Source organism: Amblyraja radiata, chromosome 27 (assembly GCF_010909765.2).
Source record: "Amblyraja radiata isolate CabotCenter1 chromosome 27, sAmbRad1.1.pri, whole genome shotgun sequence".
Classification (NCBI taxonomy): domain Eukaryota; kingdom Metazoa; phylum Chordata; class Chondrichthyes; order Rajiformes; family Rajidae; genus Amblyraja; species Amblyraja radiata.
Window position 1 is genome coordinate 22,764,530 of NC_045982.1, and position 17,765 is coordinate 22,782,294.

Genomic DNA, 17,765 nt, shown 5'->3' on the forward strand with positions numbered 1-17,765 from the left:
CAGCAGGACAGGTTTTGGATCGAGTGGCTTGCTCTGAATTGTCACCCATTCCTTCTCTCCAGAGATGCTGCCTGTCCTGCTGAGTTAGTCCAGCATTTTGTGCCTATCCTCGGTTTAAAACAGCATTGGCAATTCCTTCCTACACAATTATTAAATGGATTTGTTTTTAAAACAAATGAATACAAGGCATTGCTGAACACCAAACACCAATTTGGAAAATATGGTTATGAACTTGTATGGTTAATGAAAAATATGGAAGAGTTGATATTAACATATTATGCTTTGGGCCTCGAAGACTGATTACTCTGTTACCTTTGGAAATTAAACTTCTCACTTCACATTGGACTGAAGGGCCTCTTCTGCAATGTAAATTTATGATTCTACGACTCATGAATTACAATGTTTTGTACAACACATTCGTAATAGAATATTGATTTTGGACATGTTGACTCAACAAACTTTATTGGCTTAAAACCAAGTTATATTGATCTAACCTCACCAAAAGGCCCAGGGTCACCTGCTCCCCACCTACCCCTTATTCTTACCAAGCCTGACCTCAGGCCCCCTCCAAATTCCTCAACTGAGTATCATCGCCACATTCAACTAAGTCTGCACCAATATCACAAACTTCCTAATTGAAACACATTTCAGACCTATGAGACAAGAGACTACAGATGCCGGAATCTTGAGCATAAAAACAAAGTGCTGGAAGCACTCAGCAGGTTGTGCAGCATCTATGGAGGGACACAACGTGCTGGAGTAATTCAGCAAGTCAGGCAGCACTGGAGAACATGGATAGGTGATGTTTTGGGTCAGGACCCTTCTTCAGATTTAAGGAGTCTACGTCTAAGGAGGGAAATGGACAGAATGTTTCAGGTTGGGACCCTTGGGATTGATGAAAGAGGGGTGAAAGCCGGTAATGAAAGGCAAGTGGAAGGGATGGGGCAAAACTTGGCGAGTGATAGGTGGATATTAATGAGGATGTGTGATTGGCAGATGCGTAGGAACAATGAAACATTGTCTGTCCATTTCCTTCCAAATTGTTGCCTGGCCGTCGCAGATCGTTGATCACTTTGGCTCAAATTTCAGACCTAAGATCCCTGTCTACTCAGCAAGATGTTGCTCCCAGTTTCTTCACAATATTCTGACCAATTAATAATAAGTAGGACATTGACCTATAATCTCATCAATATTTTACTTTGAGCCTACATCTCCCCCAACTCATCACCCGTATTACCATTCAAATTCACTATTTACCCGAGGAACAAGTTGTTTCTTCCCACCTGCCTTGGGTCTAAACTTTAACCAAGAATGAAAGATTTTATCCCGTCTCTTCACTCCATATGCCATAGGATCATGAAACTGCAATTTCCGTGAATGACAATCGGACTCCGAGTAATAGTCACCTCTGAGAATTTGTGCTCCACCCTCCTGCAATGATCTAGCGCTAACTTTCTAACTTTGCTTAAGTTAAGAAACCACAGGCGCAGCATTTTAATCCCATAATTCCCCAAATTTAATTTCCTCTCTTACGCTTCCATATCCAAAACCCGATTCCCCTGACAATATTATCCCAAGTTATTCCAAAGCGTACAACCAACGATTCAACACTGACAAAACTACACATTATTAGTCCCCAATACTGACACACCAGGTACCCATCCTACATCCTGCCTGCAACATTTCTCTCTACTCTGTTGCTCAAATAATTTAGTTTCATAAATGTGCAAATTAGTGGAGATTGCTTGAAAATTAATAAAACCAACACCCACACTAGTGAAGAAGGGTTTCGACCCGAAACGTCGCCTATTTCCTTCGCTCCATAGATGCTGCTGCACCCGCTGAGTTTCTCCAGCATTTTTGTGTACCCACACTATTGTTCTCCCCTGTATTGATATTTTCTATAATTTATTAATAAAGTTTTCTCTAAATTTAAAGACAGATTATGCAGCGTAGTAAATTAGAAAAGTGAGAATCAGATATCTCTCATAGGCATTTTGTACTAAACCATAGAAATGTAAGATAATTAAAAAGTATGAAGTTGACTAACTGGTTCATTATGTTTTTCTTTTTCCAGTTTTCTCAACACTTCTGAGAAATTCCTGTTTTCTGCAGCCACTTCTTCAAACTGATCTTCATCCACCCCAAAATGCTGCTCTAAAAAATGCATGAAAAATAAAGTCATAAAATGCCAAAGCCAGGAATCTGAATATATAAACAGAAACGCTGGAAACACTCAGCAAGTTTGGCAGCTTATGTGACGACAAATGGAGGAAGGTCAAAATATTTAAACCCCTGTCTCACGGTGCGAGTCCACTCACGAGTGATCCAGTTAAATACAAATCAAACTCGTGGTAATCACGTAAAATTAAGGTAGCGGGAACGTCGGAACTCGTGGACGCAACTTAGCGACTCGTAACACTAATGGCAGGTACTCGAGAAACTTGTTAACTCATGAAAAATTTTCAACATGTTGAAAGATTAACACGAGTCAAATTTACTCTTGAAGGAAAAATGTTAAATTTTAAACTCGTAATACCGTAGTAGCCAGTTAGTTTACCGTAGTGACTCATGAGTAACTCGTGGGTTTGGCCTGAGTGCCAGAAGTGAAATGTTGAAGATTAGTCAGATCTTACTGGAAAATTTTACAGTGATCTAACAATTCATTTTCAGTGATTGATGCCAGACCTTGAACAAATGCAGTTCAAATGGACACCCGTTGCCTTAGCACAGCATGGCTGTTAGTATTACTAACTCCAAGGGAAGGGCATGGATCAGTTTTAGTGAACCAAACATTCAATGCAGGACAATGTTGAGTTGATGCAGCTTCATTGATTTGTTCTGGTTTTCTTCGGAAAGCGAGTTAAGCCTTTCTCAGATGCAATCTTAATGTGGTTCATCTCAAGTTAAAGAGGCAAATGCAACAAGTTTGAGCAATTTTGTAAGGATTGTTTCTTGAAAGGAAGGAATTGCAGATACTAGTTTAAACCAAAGATAGACACAAAATGATGGACTAACTCAGCTGGTCAGGCAGCATTTCTGGAGTAAAGAAATAGGTGATGTTTCGGGTTGAGATCGTTCTTCAGGCTGGGTCTTAGCCTGACGAAGGGTCCCATCCCGAAACGTCACCTACTCCTTTTCTCAAGAGATGTTGCCTGGCCCGTGGAGTTACTCGAGCATTTTGTGTCTATCTTTGGTTTAAACTAGCATCTGCAATTCCTTCCTTCCAAACCTCCTTCCTTCAAACGTCACCGATTCCTTTTATCCAGAAATGTTGCGTGACCCGTTGAGTTAACTTGGAAGCTGGACAGAGATAAAAAAGGTGAGTAAAAAAAAAAAGGTGAGTGAATGCATTCCAGTTTGAATAAGTGTAGGAAGGAACTGCAGATGGCACAAAGACAGGCACAAAAAGCTGGAGTAGCTCAGCGGGTCATGCAGCATCGCTGAAAAACAGCGACCCGAAGCGTCGCCTATTCCTTTTCTCCGGAGATGCCGTCTGACCCGCTGAGTTACTCCAGCTTTTTGTGTCCATCTCTTGTTTGAATAAGATTATTTGAAAATGAAATGATCCACACCCAGGCTTAAAAATAAATCGCTTTTATGTGAAAAATAAACCAATTGCAAAACTTTGCCAACATGAAGGGGAATATCCTTTGGGGTCGTTCGCTACCATCCGCAGTCACGGATAAAACAGTGCAGGATATGATAACGTGGCCAATGATACAGATGTGAGGCGAGATCACCCAAATACAGTCTGCCGAGCGATGAATAAATGGGTGAGAAATGTACTAACCGTTAGCCTATATATTGAAAAATCCCAAAACTTGGGTTCAGTGAGTTTAAAAAAACTACATTAGACAAGAAAGCTTTACAAATAGCGAAGCTTCGCTTATGGCAGCGCACACACCTGGTGAAAATGTCCCAAAGCGCAGAAACTGACCCTTCGGCCCACTGAGCCAGCCGTCAAACACTCATTTACCTCAAACTCATTTCTGCCCGCATTCACATCAATTTCCCACCTGAGCCCCATTCGGCCACTCACCGACACATCGGGGGAAGGTGCCAGTCCTTCAGGTGTTTTTGCCATTCATTTCTCATGGAGTCATGGGTTCATACAACACAGCAAAGGTATCAAAGGTATTTTATTAGTCACATTCACATACACCCAGGTGTAGTGAAGTGAAATGCTTTTTGCCATTTTGCAGCGCACAAAAAAAGAATACAGACATAACACCAATGAGAGTCTTAAACACATAGAACATCCCCCCACAATGGCTCCCACCATGAGGGAAGGCACAAAGTCCAGTCCCCAGCCCCAGTTCACCCATAGTCGGGCCTATTGAGGCCTCCACAGTTGCCTCTACGGAGGCCCGATGTTCCAGGCCGTTCTCGCCGGGTGATGTTGCTCCGGCGTCGGGAGAGTCCTCCCAGCGGCCTGGGAACCCTGGAACGGCCGCTTCCGCACTGGAGGCCGCGGCATCCGAAGCCAACAAGGCCGTGCCGGTTGGAGCTCAACAACTGGCGATCTCATCTAGAGATCCCAGGCTCCCGATGTTAAGTTCAGCGCCGCCGCCCGCAGCTGGTCGCTCCACAGTCCCGCAGCTCCGCGATGTTTTACCCGGCGGTCTCAGCTCACCGGAGCTCCAGCGCGGCGACCCGGGCAAGGCATCGCCGGCTCTGCGATAGCGCTCCAGCGCTGTGCCGCCGCCGAAGCCGAGGTGCTGGGCAGTCCCCGACAGGAAACGCCGCTCCAGGCCCGCTGGTAGGCCGCGAGGACGGGTCGAAGCTGCAGCCCGGAGAAAAGCCGCCTCTCCGACCAGGTAGGGACCCTGAAAGGTAGTTTTCCCCTTCCCCTCCTCCCCCCCCCCCCCCACATAAAAAAAGTCTAGACCTCCAAACAAACCACTTAACTAACTAAAATAAAAAATGAAGAGAGACAGCTGCTGGCTGGGCAGCCGTGCACAGGACAGCGTCCCCTTCATCCAGCAGGTGTTGCGGGGAGTATTCATACAACAAAGCAGCGTGCGGGGAATGAAAGGGAACACTTGGGGGAAACTCCATAAAATAGTACCGGAGGTTAGAATCAAACTCGGGTCCCTGGAGAAGTGACACACGCTGTTCAAGTGAACGTATAATGAAATGATTGAGGACAGACAATAATTAGATTAATTGAACTCATCAAAGGGCATAGATTTAACATGAGCAGTAGGCAGAATAGAGGGCATCTGATGATTTTTTTCTCAACCCAGTAAGTAGTGTAGTCGTAATCTGAGAACGCGACGGAGGCAGGTTTACAAAGTATATGGGCCAGAACTCGAATAACGGTCAGGAAGGCTATGGTTGGAATGGACATGGTAGGCGGAGGAGCCTGTTTCTGTGTTCTATGAACCCATGACTCGATGAGAAATAAGTGCCAAAAACACCTGAAGGATTGTGAGATAATGATCATGGATGACTTTTAATGGAAAGTCCACATACAGATAGACAGCCAAGAAGAACTTCATATCTACACTCAGATGGACTGGCAGATGGAGGAGATAGGAGTTGAGGAAAGAGAGGAAAAGCCCAAGAGAAATACAGGGAAATGGATATTGGAAAAAACTGATGCTGGAATCCTGAAACGCATGTCAAAAAATTTAAAAGGTATAAACACATAGCAAATAGGTGCAGGAATAGGCCATTCGGCCCTTCGAGCCAGCATTGCCATTCCATATGATCATGGCTGATCATCCAAAATCAGTACCCCGTTTCTGCCTTCTCCCCATATCCCTTGATTCCGTAACCCTAAGAAATGTAAACATGGGAGGCTTTTTATAGTGAAAAAAAAACTGCATTACATCATTTTTACCATGTGATGATTTTTCCACACGTCAGTAGTCGTTGTTGGCTCAAGAGTAACTCGGGAGAGGAACTTGGTACATCGCAGAAATGAGAAGTAAACGGCAAACGACATACACGTGGGAACTCGTTTCAACTCGTGAACATAAACTTGGAATCTCGTAGACAACCACGAGTTTGATTTTTTCATTCACTCGGGATCACTCGTCGGTGGACTCGCACCGTGAGACAGGGCTATTAGGGTTTGAAATGTTTCGCTTTTCATGTATGTTACATGACCTAAGTGTTCCCAGTATTTTCAGTTCTTATTCTAGAAAGTGCAAGACCATTATTCAATGAACCCTGCAATTTCCATTTATTACATCAATGAATAATGATTGAAGCCTTTCAGAAACTTTCACAATCCACTCTTGTAGTTGTTTGGGACAAGGATAGAAGTTGTCAAAATCATTATGCTATACTCACTCAGCAAAGACAAGTTTTCCATGTCCAGGTCTTCATGGTCATCAATGCCGGAAAGGTGACGTGAATAACACTTACTCGTGTAACTAAGGAACAGCTATGTAGTAAAATCAATAAATTACAAAAAACATTCAAAAGTATGTTATCTGAAGAAATGCTAAAATAATATAAATGAAAGAAAAACATGGGTCAACAATTCCTCCTCAGTTAGTTCTCAGGACAAAGAATTTCAAATTTGCAGAGGTTACAACAATAACATATCTTCATTAATGCAGCAAAAACAACATGTAGGCCATTAATAATTTGTACCAAATGATTTTTCCAAGGCTTCCTCACTCAGCCCATCTGAATGGCATCACACTAATGTGACTCCCTTCTTAAGGGCCTGTCCCACTTGGGCGTCATTTGCGCGCCATATACTCGACCTGGTAGGGTGTGGGTAACGCGGGACGGGCACATGGAGTGGCATGGAGGAGTGTGGAGTTGCGCGCGGTATCGTGCAGCGCTCCAGGATTTCGTTCTGCAAGAAACCTTCGCGCGCCACCGGCCTGTCACGTAAATGGCGGCCAAGTGGGACACCCTGGCGTGGCGCAACATCTCACCTCCAACAACAGCAGAAGCATGCCTTCTCTCCAGAGATGCTGCCGGTCCCGCTGAGTTACTCCAGCATTTTGTGTCTATCTTCAAATGACGCCACGCGCTCCAGACGGCAGTGCGAACGCATGATGACGCGCGCAATGTCGCGCAAATGGCGGCCGTGGGACAGGCCCTTTACTCATCCATGCCCAGAGAAACAGCAGTAAGGAGTCAGCCTCATCTCTATCTGCTCTCATTAACCCAACAACCAGATGACCGTTACAATTTATGCCAGTCACACATTTTTTGTAGATGTAAATGGGTTTTATTCTTGGTTGACAAGACGTAATAAGTAATCTCCCACAGGGATCGGTGCTGGCGGAACCTCAACGTTATAATTTATGTGGACACTAAAATTAATTGATGATACAAAAATGGGTTATAAACAGTTACTGAAGGACATAAGGATACCACAATGTATAGGTTAACCAAATGGGTAAAGATCTGACAAATGGAGTATAATGTGGGAAAATATGAAATTGTCTATTTTGGTAGGAAAAATAATTAAGCATTATCTAAATGGTGAGAGATTGCAGAGTTCTGAGGTGTGTATGTGATTAGCAGAAGATTAATATGCAGGTGGAGCAAATAGTTAGGAAAGATAAGAGAATACTTGTTTACTACCAAAGGAACTGAATGCAAAATGAAGCTATGCTTCAGTTAAGTTGGGCTTAAGAAATACATATCTGGTGTGCAGCATATAATATTAGTCTAAAGTAGTTAATGCATTGAAAGTAGTTCAAATACTGTTTACTGGACTAATACCTGGAACAGATGGGCTGTTTTATACGATTGGAGTTTGGGCTTGCAGAATTGAGCTTAAAAAAGTAAGAGAGAACATAATTGAAACAAAATCCTCAGGTGTCTTGCTAGAATGGATAAGGGCAGGATGCTTTCTGTTGTGGGAGAATAGTAAGATTAAACGAGAACTTACCAGTTTGAAGTTTGATCTTGATTTTATGAGGAGTTCGATGAGCGATTACGTGAAGAAGGGCCGTCCGTCTGCGTGCGCGTCAATCTTCAAAGCAGCGGTGTTAATTCACAGATAAAGAAGACCTGAGAATAGTAAGATTGTGAAGAAACTAGAACTTCCATATGACCTTGATAGTATGAGGGTGGGAGCGGTGGGCACGTAATCGCTCATCGTAACTCCTCATAAAATCAAGATCAAACTTCAAACTGGTAAGTTCTCGTTTAATCTTACTATTTTACTTCGGAGTCACGTGAGTGACTACGTGAAGATTTCAAAGCTCTGTGATTTTACGCCAGTTACGAATCCAGGCGTCACACACTGAATGGATTGACCATGGATGCGTGTAATCATTAAAGCATTCAGACATTATGTAGTTAAGTAAAGAAACTGATGCTTTAAATGAAAGAAAAGTTTAAAAAAAAGTTACCCCTCCCAACCTTGGGGGGGAAACTAAGGGACAGAACTTAAAATGGTACGTGCAAGGACCCCCAGTCCGGTTGTGGGTTTGTTATAAAACCGGTGGACCGTTATTTCATTCGTCCATCCTGCAGCCACTAGGATGTCGTCAAGGGGCACGTCCATAGCTCTTGCTGCCGATGTAGATGCAGCCCTGGTGGAGTGAGATTTAACCATATAAATGTTTACTCCTGCTACCGCCATTACCTCTTTTGACCATCTGGAGATGGTTTGAGTTGACACCTTTTGGTGTGTTTTTTTTTTATGGCTGATGAGGACCGATTATTCTGAGCCTCTGAGGTTCTCCGTAACTCTCAGATAGTGGTGTTAGTATGTTACCACCCACACAACCGTTGGTCCTCTGGATATGCCAAGAACTGGATCTCCATCCCTGGCATGCTCTGTTTATCAGGTTCCTGATTATGAATGTTTTCATATTGGTGGTCATGTAGTCCAACCGTAGCTTTTGCAGTGCCTGGACTCTTTGTCGGCATACCACCTTCAGGGTTAGTTATAGGCAGTCCCCACTGTCAAAGTAGGGTTTGTATCACGCTCACATCCCATGTGTCAGTGTACCTTGGCCTTGGAGGTCTTAAATTGTAAATTCCCTTCATGAATTTTGTTGTAAAGGGGTGCGTTCCTATCGAACTGTGCACTGCTTCCGGCATCAGATTGGAGGTGAGTGTGCCTCTGGCACTATAGATGCACTATAACTTAGTTTATAGTTATAGTACAGTTGATAGGAACTCCAAGACATCCGTTATCCGAACTGTGTTGTATTTGTTCGGACAGTCCTATGCCTTGAAATGGCCTCCTCAGAATCTGCAGACCAACAAGTTATACGTTCATGTAGTGGATGATCGCTCCCTGTAACTGGGTTCACTAGGAGGTCCCTGCTCTTGGGTACAGCCATTACTGGCTGGACTATAATTCCCAAAATATTTGGGGACCAGGCTTGCGTAGGCCAATCTGGCACTGCCAATATGCCTGTGGCTTAGTCTTGCTTGATTTTTGTCAAGCATCGGTTTGTGAGACAAATTGGCGGAAAGCATACATAAACATTCCTCCCCAATTGAGGGAGAAAGCATCCACTGCCTTGCTCCTGGATCCAGCTCGCAGGACACATATCTGGGTAACTAATGGTTAGTCTAGATGCAAACGGATCAACATCTGGTATGCCAAATCGTGTAGTTATTTTGTTGAATACTGTCTGATTCAACATCCATTCTGTGTTGTTATTAAACATTCGTGATCCAGCATCTGTCACCGTGTTATATCTATATCGTAGATTTCCCAAATATTCCTCTCGATACACCAATGCCAAATGAGGTTCGACAATCTGTCGTAAGATAAAGATTTTACACCACCCTTGTTAATGGATATATGCCACCGCAGTGGTGTTATCAATCTGAATTTGAACAAGCACCGGTTGCATATCGCTACAGAGAACCTTGAGTCTATATTGTGCCCCCAACAATTCTGGGTAATTGATTCCATGTGTTGGGGAATTACAGACTCCTGCTCATTCCATCTGCCCCCACAGCTTTAGACTGTGTTGGTATCTCCCCATTCTTAGCCGCTTGCATAGGTCTGAAGAACGCTCGATGGCTTTCGAGCAAAATTTCCCTGAGCTGTCTCCCATTCGTTATCCACCATAGTTATTCAACAATGGCCTCTGCTGGCAATCCATAGTTTGCCAATTCGGCCTGCATGTAATCTGAGTGTTCGTTCCTTTGCTTGCTGTAAGTTCTGGTAATGCAAAGGCCCGTACTGCTGGGAATGCAGCTACTATTTGCAAATTACACTCGCTGTTTGCCTGATAGATGGCTAGAATTTGACTATCAGGTCATTGCAGGCTTAATTAATATTGTCGTTTGCCCATAGGCAAAGTCACCAACATATTTACTGTTTTTGATAGTAAATTCTAGGTAATCAATTACCCTTGTAGGTGTCAATTTTGATTTAACTGGATGGATGAGGTAACCAATTCTTTCAAACAGGGTTTTGGTTTGCTTGACTGATGCTTCTGCCAATTCTTGGTGACTCCAAAACGAAAATGTCCTCCAAATATGCCATTACTATGTGGTTTTGAGACCTTTGTAGTCCCAGATTTGGTTTCCGTAATTTTGTCAATAGTCTAGGAGCTGATGTCAACCCATTTGGCAGAGCCGTGCCATCCAGTTAAACTTCAAATATCTCCTGTTCTTAATGAATAGACACCGAATAGTATGCATCTTTGAGGTCGATGCATACCATGTGACCATTTTATAGGAAGCTCCTATAAAACAGTTGTTAGACCATAACAAAAATTGCTGTTTCTAAAAGTCTGTACTGCACAAATAAGTTAAACCTGGATGAAGTGACATCCTCCATCTGTCACCTGTCCTGGAAGGCAATCCTGCCCAAAATACTGGGCCTGCCTTGAAGACAGCTCCGGTCCGAGTTCCAAGTCTGCTTGGAACCTATGTATGTTGTGCAGTAAAAAATAATCACATGTTGTTATCTGTTTTTTAAAACCAGATCTGAAATTCATGTTATTGTCATTTTGAACAAAAACACAAGAGTAAAATTACCAACATGTAACTGGTCCACAATCCCTTGTTTCAGTAAACCCAGACCCACCTACCTCCATGGCTACCGGTGGTCTTGTGGTAAGCCCAAAGGTCCCTGAAGCGGGTTCCTTTTCTCTCCTTGATTGGGAGTTGGACTGGTAGGAAGAGTGGTTTCCATGTTTCTCCTGACCTCTGCTTGGGTCTTGGTCTGAAAACCTTATCATACTGAGCCCGCCTTGTCGGACAATTCTGGCCATAATTCTGAGTTTGCCTTGAAAGGCGACTCTGATCATATTTCCGTGCCCAGCTTTCAAGCTACCACCGGCTTCAGTGAACTGCTTACCCCCTATGGAGGTGTGGGGTGTGTTGTCGCCTATTGATGAAGTTTGCTTGTCGTTGGTACCTTGATTTGTCCGACAGTTTTTGCTTCCTTCTTCTGGTCTTACCTGAAGAGAGGATTCGGCGGCAGGTTTCTCCAAAGTCACCCTGATAGCGCTGTTCCCTTGCCGGCATTTGTGCGGATATTCTGCCAACTGCTATCTCTTGAGGCCATATGCATGTGCTTCAGTATGTTCATACTTTAATTCGAGATCAGTTACCTACTGATCTCGAAACCAAATTTCGTTTTGAACGTTATGTGAGGTTCAAATGACAAATGAATGGTATTGTATAGTATTGTAATTCGAGATCAGTTACCTACTGATCACTCACACTCCTCTCCATTGAGAGTGAGATTTGTAGGTAGCCCTGTAAACAGGTGATGCCGCAGGCCCCTGAGGATACCTGCGCTGACATGGCCCCTCCAGCGGGCCTAAATGAGATTCTTGCTTTGGGTCAGACTGAAACTGACCGTGAATGCTCCTCTCCTCAGAGCAGGAGACATTTTCTAGATCTCTATCCAGGGAAGCACCCAGTGGAACCTGGATGATTGCAGTAGTATTTTTTTTTTTTTTTTTTGTGCTTATTATTTATTTTATGTAAAGCTTTTTGGTGCAAGTTAACTTAAACAGTGCTATACAAGTAAAAGTTACTTACTTACTTCCTTTCTTCTGCTTGTCCCTGGGAAGGTCCCCCCCCCCCCCCCCTGCTTTTGTACTCTGATTCAGAGTGGTTTCTTCCATATGTACTTCCCCCTCCAATGGGGAAGACATTGGGTTGCCCCATTATGCGAGGCTCCCGGTACTGCCTGCTGCTGTAGGTCCGGGCTGACACAGCTCTCTCCTTAGAGCAGGTCATTGTTGGAGCAACTTCTCCAAAAGTTGCTCCTATGTGGGAGAGTCGTCCTCAGACGTTCTCCGTTGAGGGAGGGTATCCCTTTCCCTCCCCGGACTCTTCTGAGTCAACGGGTTGTTTGACTTGCGGGTGGATTTTCCCGTACTGCAGGACCACCAATGGGGCTCTCCTCCTGCAACAAGTCTCCTGCCGGTTCAGCTGCCGGCGCTGTGTCGGGAAACACCGTCGCCCGCTACTGGGAAATGCTGCGGTCTTCGGCAGCCGACTTCCCCACGGACCGTATCCTCGACATCTGGGCCCTGAAACTACAAAAAGTTCCAAGCCCGAAAGAACGCAGGTAAGTGATTCAACTTTCCTTACCTGCCCATCCTAACGGCCTGGGAGGACGCAGTGTCTCTCCAGTCCGTCGCGCGTTGTGTTCAGACGTAATGACGCGCACGCAGACGGACGGCTCTTCTTCACGTAGTCACTCACGTGACTCCGAAGTAAAATCATAAATAAGGGATCACATAGAGTGAAGGGATAAATAAGGGATCACTGTAAGAGGTGAAGCTTTTCCTTTTGGAGTTGTGAATCTTTGAACTCTTCCTCAAATGACTGTGAAAGCAGAAACTTTGAATATATTCAAGGTTGAAGCTGGGGGATTCTTGAAAAGTGGGTAGTCAATATTATAATGTGAAATATTCAAATTTGCAATAATTGGAATTTATGACAAGTTAAATGAAAAAATAAGCAGGTTCTGCAGAAGCGGAGAAGCCTTGGTTGAGATGCAGTTTTTGCTAAAGTAACAGCAGAGCACTGAAACTATCAGCAACTGGTACAGATTAACATTTAATCATTTAACTGCTTCTTGCTTAAAGTTGCTGTATCTTTTATCCAAAAGTAACGACATATGTTAGCTTTATCAGTATTTTGCCACAAAAATTTAATCTAACAACTCAGTCATAGGAAAAAGATCACTTAAGGCATCAATAAATTTATGAAAGCTTGAAATGAAATCGAATTAATCACTTAAATTCTAAAGGGTGAAAAGAGAGCAAATCGAGGGTAACTAATGACTGGTTACCCTGTTATGATGAACACCGTCTTCAGTCACACTCTCCACTTCATCCAAGTCCTTGTCTGCACCAAACAGGATTTTATCTGGATTGATGGACTTGGTTAGCTGTATACAAAGTAAACACAAATTAAAAAATTGCATTTAGGAAATTTGCAATACATACATAAGACTATTTCCAAAGGTGAGCAGCTGCATCGTGCAACTTAAAATTACTGCCAAAATACATTTGATAAAAAAGATGCTCTATCAAAGAGAGCATATCAGAACACATCACCACAACTTCAAACACAGCAGGAGCCTTCCTTTCAATCACAGGTTGAACTGGAAAGCTCAGGTTAGGTAACCTTCCTTGAATCAAGACAAGAAATGTTTCATAATCATTGAAATGGAGTTGAAGTGGAGAGGAAAAAAAAGCTGTTAATATTTATCTTAAGTCAAAATACAAAAGACAAGATCTTACTGAGAAGCATCATAAGCCTGAAGAACAACAAAGTCTCAGTTCCTCCAAGGCATTTTTTACAAGAAACTGGTGTGGAAAATGAATAGGGAGGTTCATGGCATAAGGACAAGGGTACTGTCAAAGCCAAGACTAGCAGAAAAAGGACAAATAGATTTGAATTTAAGCCAGGATGGAGATAATAGTTTTTAAAAAAGGACGAGAACAGTCAGAAATAAAAAATTATAGGTAGCTAAATTGCTGTGAACATTGAGTATTTACTGACAAATCGAGCAATATACAGCGGAAATGAAGGCAATGCTTTCAATTAAAAAAAATTGTGCAATCTAAGTGTCTTTAAACTATTGCAATTTTACCTTCTTCCATGTTCACTGGTAACTCATTCTACACAAGACCAACCTCGGTGTGAAAATGTTGCCCTTCAGGTCCCTTTTAAATCTTTCCCTTCTCACTTTAAACCTTTGTCCTGTAGTTTTAGACTTTCCCACCCATGGCTGCTCACCTTGTCTATGCTCAAGAGTTTAAAAACATCAAGGACACCCCTTACTCCTGTCTACCTGCGTCGACATTTTTACGATACGGTCGCCCAGGCCCCCCATATGCAGGATCCTACCTGCCCGCTCCATCCTACTCAGTCCGTAAATCTGGAGCAGGAGCTCTTTCAGGCCGAGGTATTTATCATCGTTCGGGGGGTCTGCGAGGAAGTCCGTGACCTCTTCAACCGCATCCTGCTCGAGGGCTCCCACCAGGTAATAGAAGCGGGTGGCATCGACCGTGATGCCCCGCAGGTTGAACTGGGCCTCCGCCTGCTGGAACCAGATGAGCGGCCGGGTGGTCCAGAAGTTGGGCAGTTTTATGGAGACCGCGTCCAGAGACAGGGCCGGGCCGGCCTGTGAGGAGGTAGGGCTTTGTCTGTTCTCCATCATGACGCCAATGGAGCGTCGGGGGTCACCAATGTAGTGCGTGGGTCTCAGAATGAAGCACGAAGTCGTGTTTTGAGAGGCACTTTTTATTCTGTTCCTCCCGGTTGTAGGGAAGACCAAACGAGAGGAAGATGGCACCCAAGCCCCTGCCTTTAAAGCCTCCGGCTAAGGGCCGCCTCTGGACTGAACCACTCCTGTGCCGAGGGGTTCGACAATATGGTGGCACGACCCTTGGGAGCCGCCACAATATTATTATTATTTTTCTTAACAGCTATTTTCATTGGGAGTATGACATTTGAGGCTCTGCCTCCCCTGCCCACACGTCCCTGCTCCCCAGGTATTTTCCCCTGCATCTGTCCCTTTACCTCCCCCCTCGACTCCATCCAAGGAACCAAACAGTCTTTCCAGGTGATGCAGAGGTTCACTTGCACCTCCTCCAACTTCATCTACTGTTCCAAGTGTCAACCTCTCTACATCGGCGAGACCAAGCGCAGGCTCGGCGATCATTTCACTGAATACCTCCGCTCAGTCCACCTTGACCTACCTGATCTTCCGGTGGCTCAGCACTTCAACTCCCCTTCCCATTTCCAATCTGACCTTTCTGTCCTGGGCCTCCTCCATTGTCAGAGGGAGTCCCAGCTCAAATTGGTGGAACAGCACCTCATATTTTGCTTGGGTAGTTTACACCCCAGCGGAATGAACATTGACTTCTCTAACTTCAGATAGCCCTGCTTTCTCTCTCATTCCCATCCCCAGTTCTCCCACTAGTCTGTCTCTGACTACATTCTATCTTTGTCATGTACCCTCCCCTGACATCAGTCTGAAGAAGGGCCTCAACCCGAAACGTCACCCATTCCTTCTCTCCAGAGATCACTCAGCCTCACCCGCTGAGTTACTTCAGCATTTTGTATCTACCTATTCGTGATTCTTACCTTGGCAGCATCAGTCAACCAAATTAATGCGCCGAGAATCTGTGGCCAAGTGTGTGGAGCTCCAACCGTATACATTGAACTTCTTGACAATGGAAAGGGATACCTTAAATCAATTAAATAGAGTCATTAACTAAAAGCATGATAGCCTGATTTCTCCTAGCATCACACTGTTCTGAAATAAATATCCAAAATAGGCATACAGAATGTTACATTATGAAATTACATTACCATTGTTACATATCCTGCAAAATGGTTGGCAATAAATAACAAAAGCAAATCAAGAAACTCAGGCGCAAATCAGGAATAAAAAGCAAGAATGTTGGCAATAATCAGCAATTCAGGCTGTTGCCATGAAGAGAAAGACAGTTAACACTCGTTCAATTACCTTTTGTCTCATCTGGGAAAAGAAAACAGGTATGTGTTAAAATGCTGAGAAGGGCAGTGGAGAGAAATGGAATATCTTTGTGAAAGTGGATGGCATAGATTGGTTTCAACTGAAGAGGGCGATAAAGGCTTCTTAATAGCAGCTATCTCTCTGGAAAGGGAATTGGGGGAATTTCATGGATTCACCATGCAATATGATCATGGCAAATTTTGTATTCCAACTCTCTCTCCATTACTTTTGAAGCCTTGTTAGTCTAGAACACTACCTTACACTCAGAAACCTGGACTCTATAGCCCTCTGTGGTGGAAAATGCCACATTTGAGTGTACAAAAGTCTCATTGCCAACCTCTTGCTAAAAGCTGAATGGTGATCCTTGTTCTTGAGAACTTTACATGCAGAATCATTCTCCCCACATAGCCTTGCTAGAATTTTGCAAACTTTGATTAGATCCCTAGTGGATATAACATTAATTGACCTAACCTTTTCTCAGCAGCTCAGCCGTCATACGAATTTGTCTGGTGACCCTGTTTCACTCCGTTCATGGCAACTATATTGCTTATAGAACATATCACACCACAGGAATAGTTCTTCAGCCCACAAAGACCACCGGATGACACCAGCAATGTCTGCCACGCCAACAGTCTGTCTGTCCTTTCCTCCTTTGTGTTTAAATAGTATGTGTCAAATGTATGCTCTTAGTGTTCTTTAGCTCGTTTTATGTGGGGGGTGAGGCGGTTTGGTGGAAACTTTTTCTAATCTCTTACCTTGACGGAGATGCAATTTTTTTCCGTATCGTATCTCCGTCTGCACTGCATCCTAACATCGAGGAGTTGGCGACCTTTGGTGGAGACTGACCTTTGAGAGCTCCACCGCGGGTGCCTATAGGACTTTAACAACGCGGAGCCCGCGATTCCTTTGCCAGGGATCGACCTTAGAGCTGCAACTGTGGGTGCTTGCGGACTTAACATCACGGAGCCGGCTCTCTGGTCAGAGACTGACATCGGGAACGCCAAGCCACGGGAATTTCGACCGCTCCGATGCAGGAATTTTGATCGCCCCGACCGCCGGCTATGGGAGCTTTGATCGCCCCGACGGATGGTTTGACTGCCCCGATCGCAGAAAAATTAAAGAGGAAAAAGATTGGGCTTTGTCTTCCATCACAGTGAGGAATGTGGGGAATCCGCTGTGCTGATGTTTATGTTCACTTTTATGTATTTGTGTGTTTTGTTGCTTTTTCCCCATATGGCTGCATGGTAATTCGCATATCACGGAAACCTTAATTGGTACACGTGACAATAAAAGACCTTTGAAACCCTTTGAATGTCTGTGACGAACATGATGCCAAGCTTAAGCACATCTTTTCTCTGGTGTCGCAACTAGAAATGCACACAATACTTTAACTGCTGCCTAACCAACTATTTGTATAACTGTAACATGACAACCCTTCTGTTAAATTCAATGTCTCGCTCTTTGAAGGCAGCATACCATACACTTTCCTCACCAATCCTGTTCACTTATAATTCAAGGAGCTCAGTTCTTGTATGGCCAGGTCTATCTCATAACACTCCCCAGAGCCACCATCCATGATGCATGCCCTGGTTTCAATTCCCAAATAGGGTTGGAATTGCATCAATGTGCTAGGCCCAGTTCAGATCACTATAGATGTGCACACCCAGGAACTTGAACCTGGTGATTCTCTCTACCATCATCCCGCTGATGAAGACAGGTTGATGGACCTTCTGCTTTCTCTTCCTTAAGTCAGAACCAGTTTCTAGGTTTTGCTAATGCTGACAGCAAGATTGTTGATCTGGCATCACTCAACCAGATTATCAATTTCACTCCTGTACTCTGACTCATT

At 44.0% G+C, this 17,765-nt stretch overlaps 1 protein-coding gene across 3 annotated transcripts in view; it reads right to left on the bottom strand.

Annotated features, from left to right (window-relative positions):
* The window catches only part of ndc80 (NDC80 kinetochore complex component), a 78,874-nt gene that overhangs the window by 40,047 nt on the left and 21,062 nt on the right, over positions 1–17,765 (bottom strand). For all 3 annotated transcript variants that reach the window (XM_033045396.1, XM_033045392.1, XM_033045393.1), the window contains exons 6-9: positions 15,523–15,625; positions 13,217–13,315; positions 6,304–6,397; positions 2,051–2,157 (exon numbers count right to left, since the gene is read on the bottom strand). In XM_033045396.1, the coding sequence (XP_032901287.1) occupies positions 2,051–2,157; positions 6,304–6,397; positions 13,217–13,315; positions 15,523–15,625 (403 nt within the window). The remainder of the gene's footprint in view (positions 1–2,050; positions 2,158–6,303; positions 6,398–13,216; positions 13,316–15,522; positions 15,626–17,765) is intronic.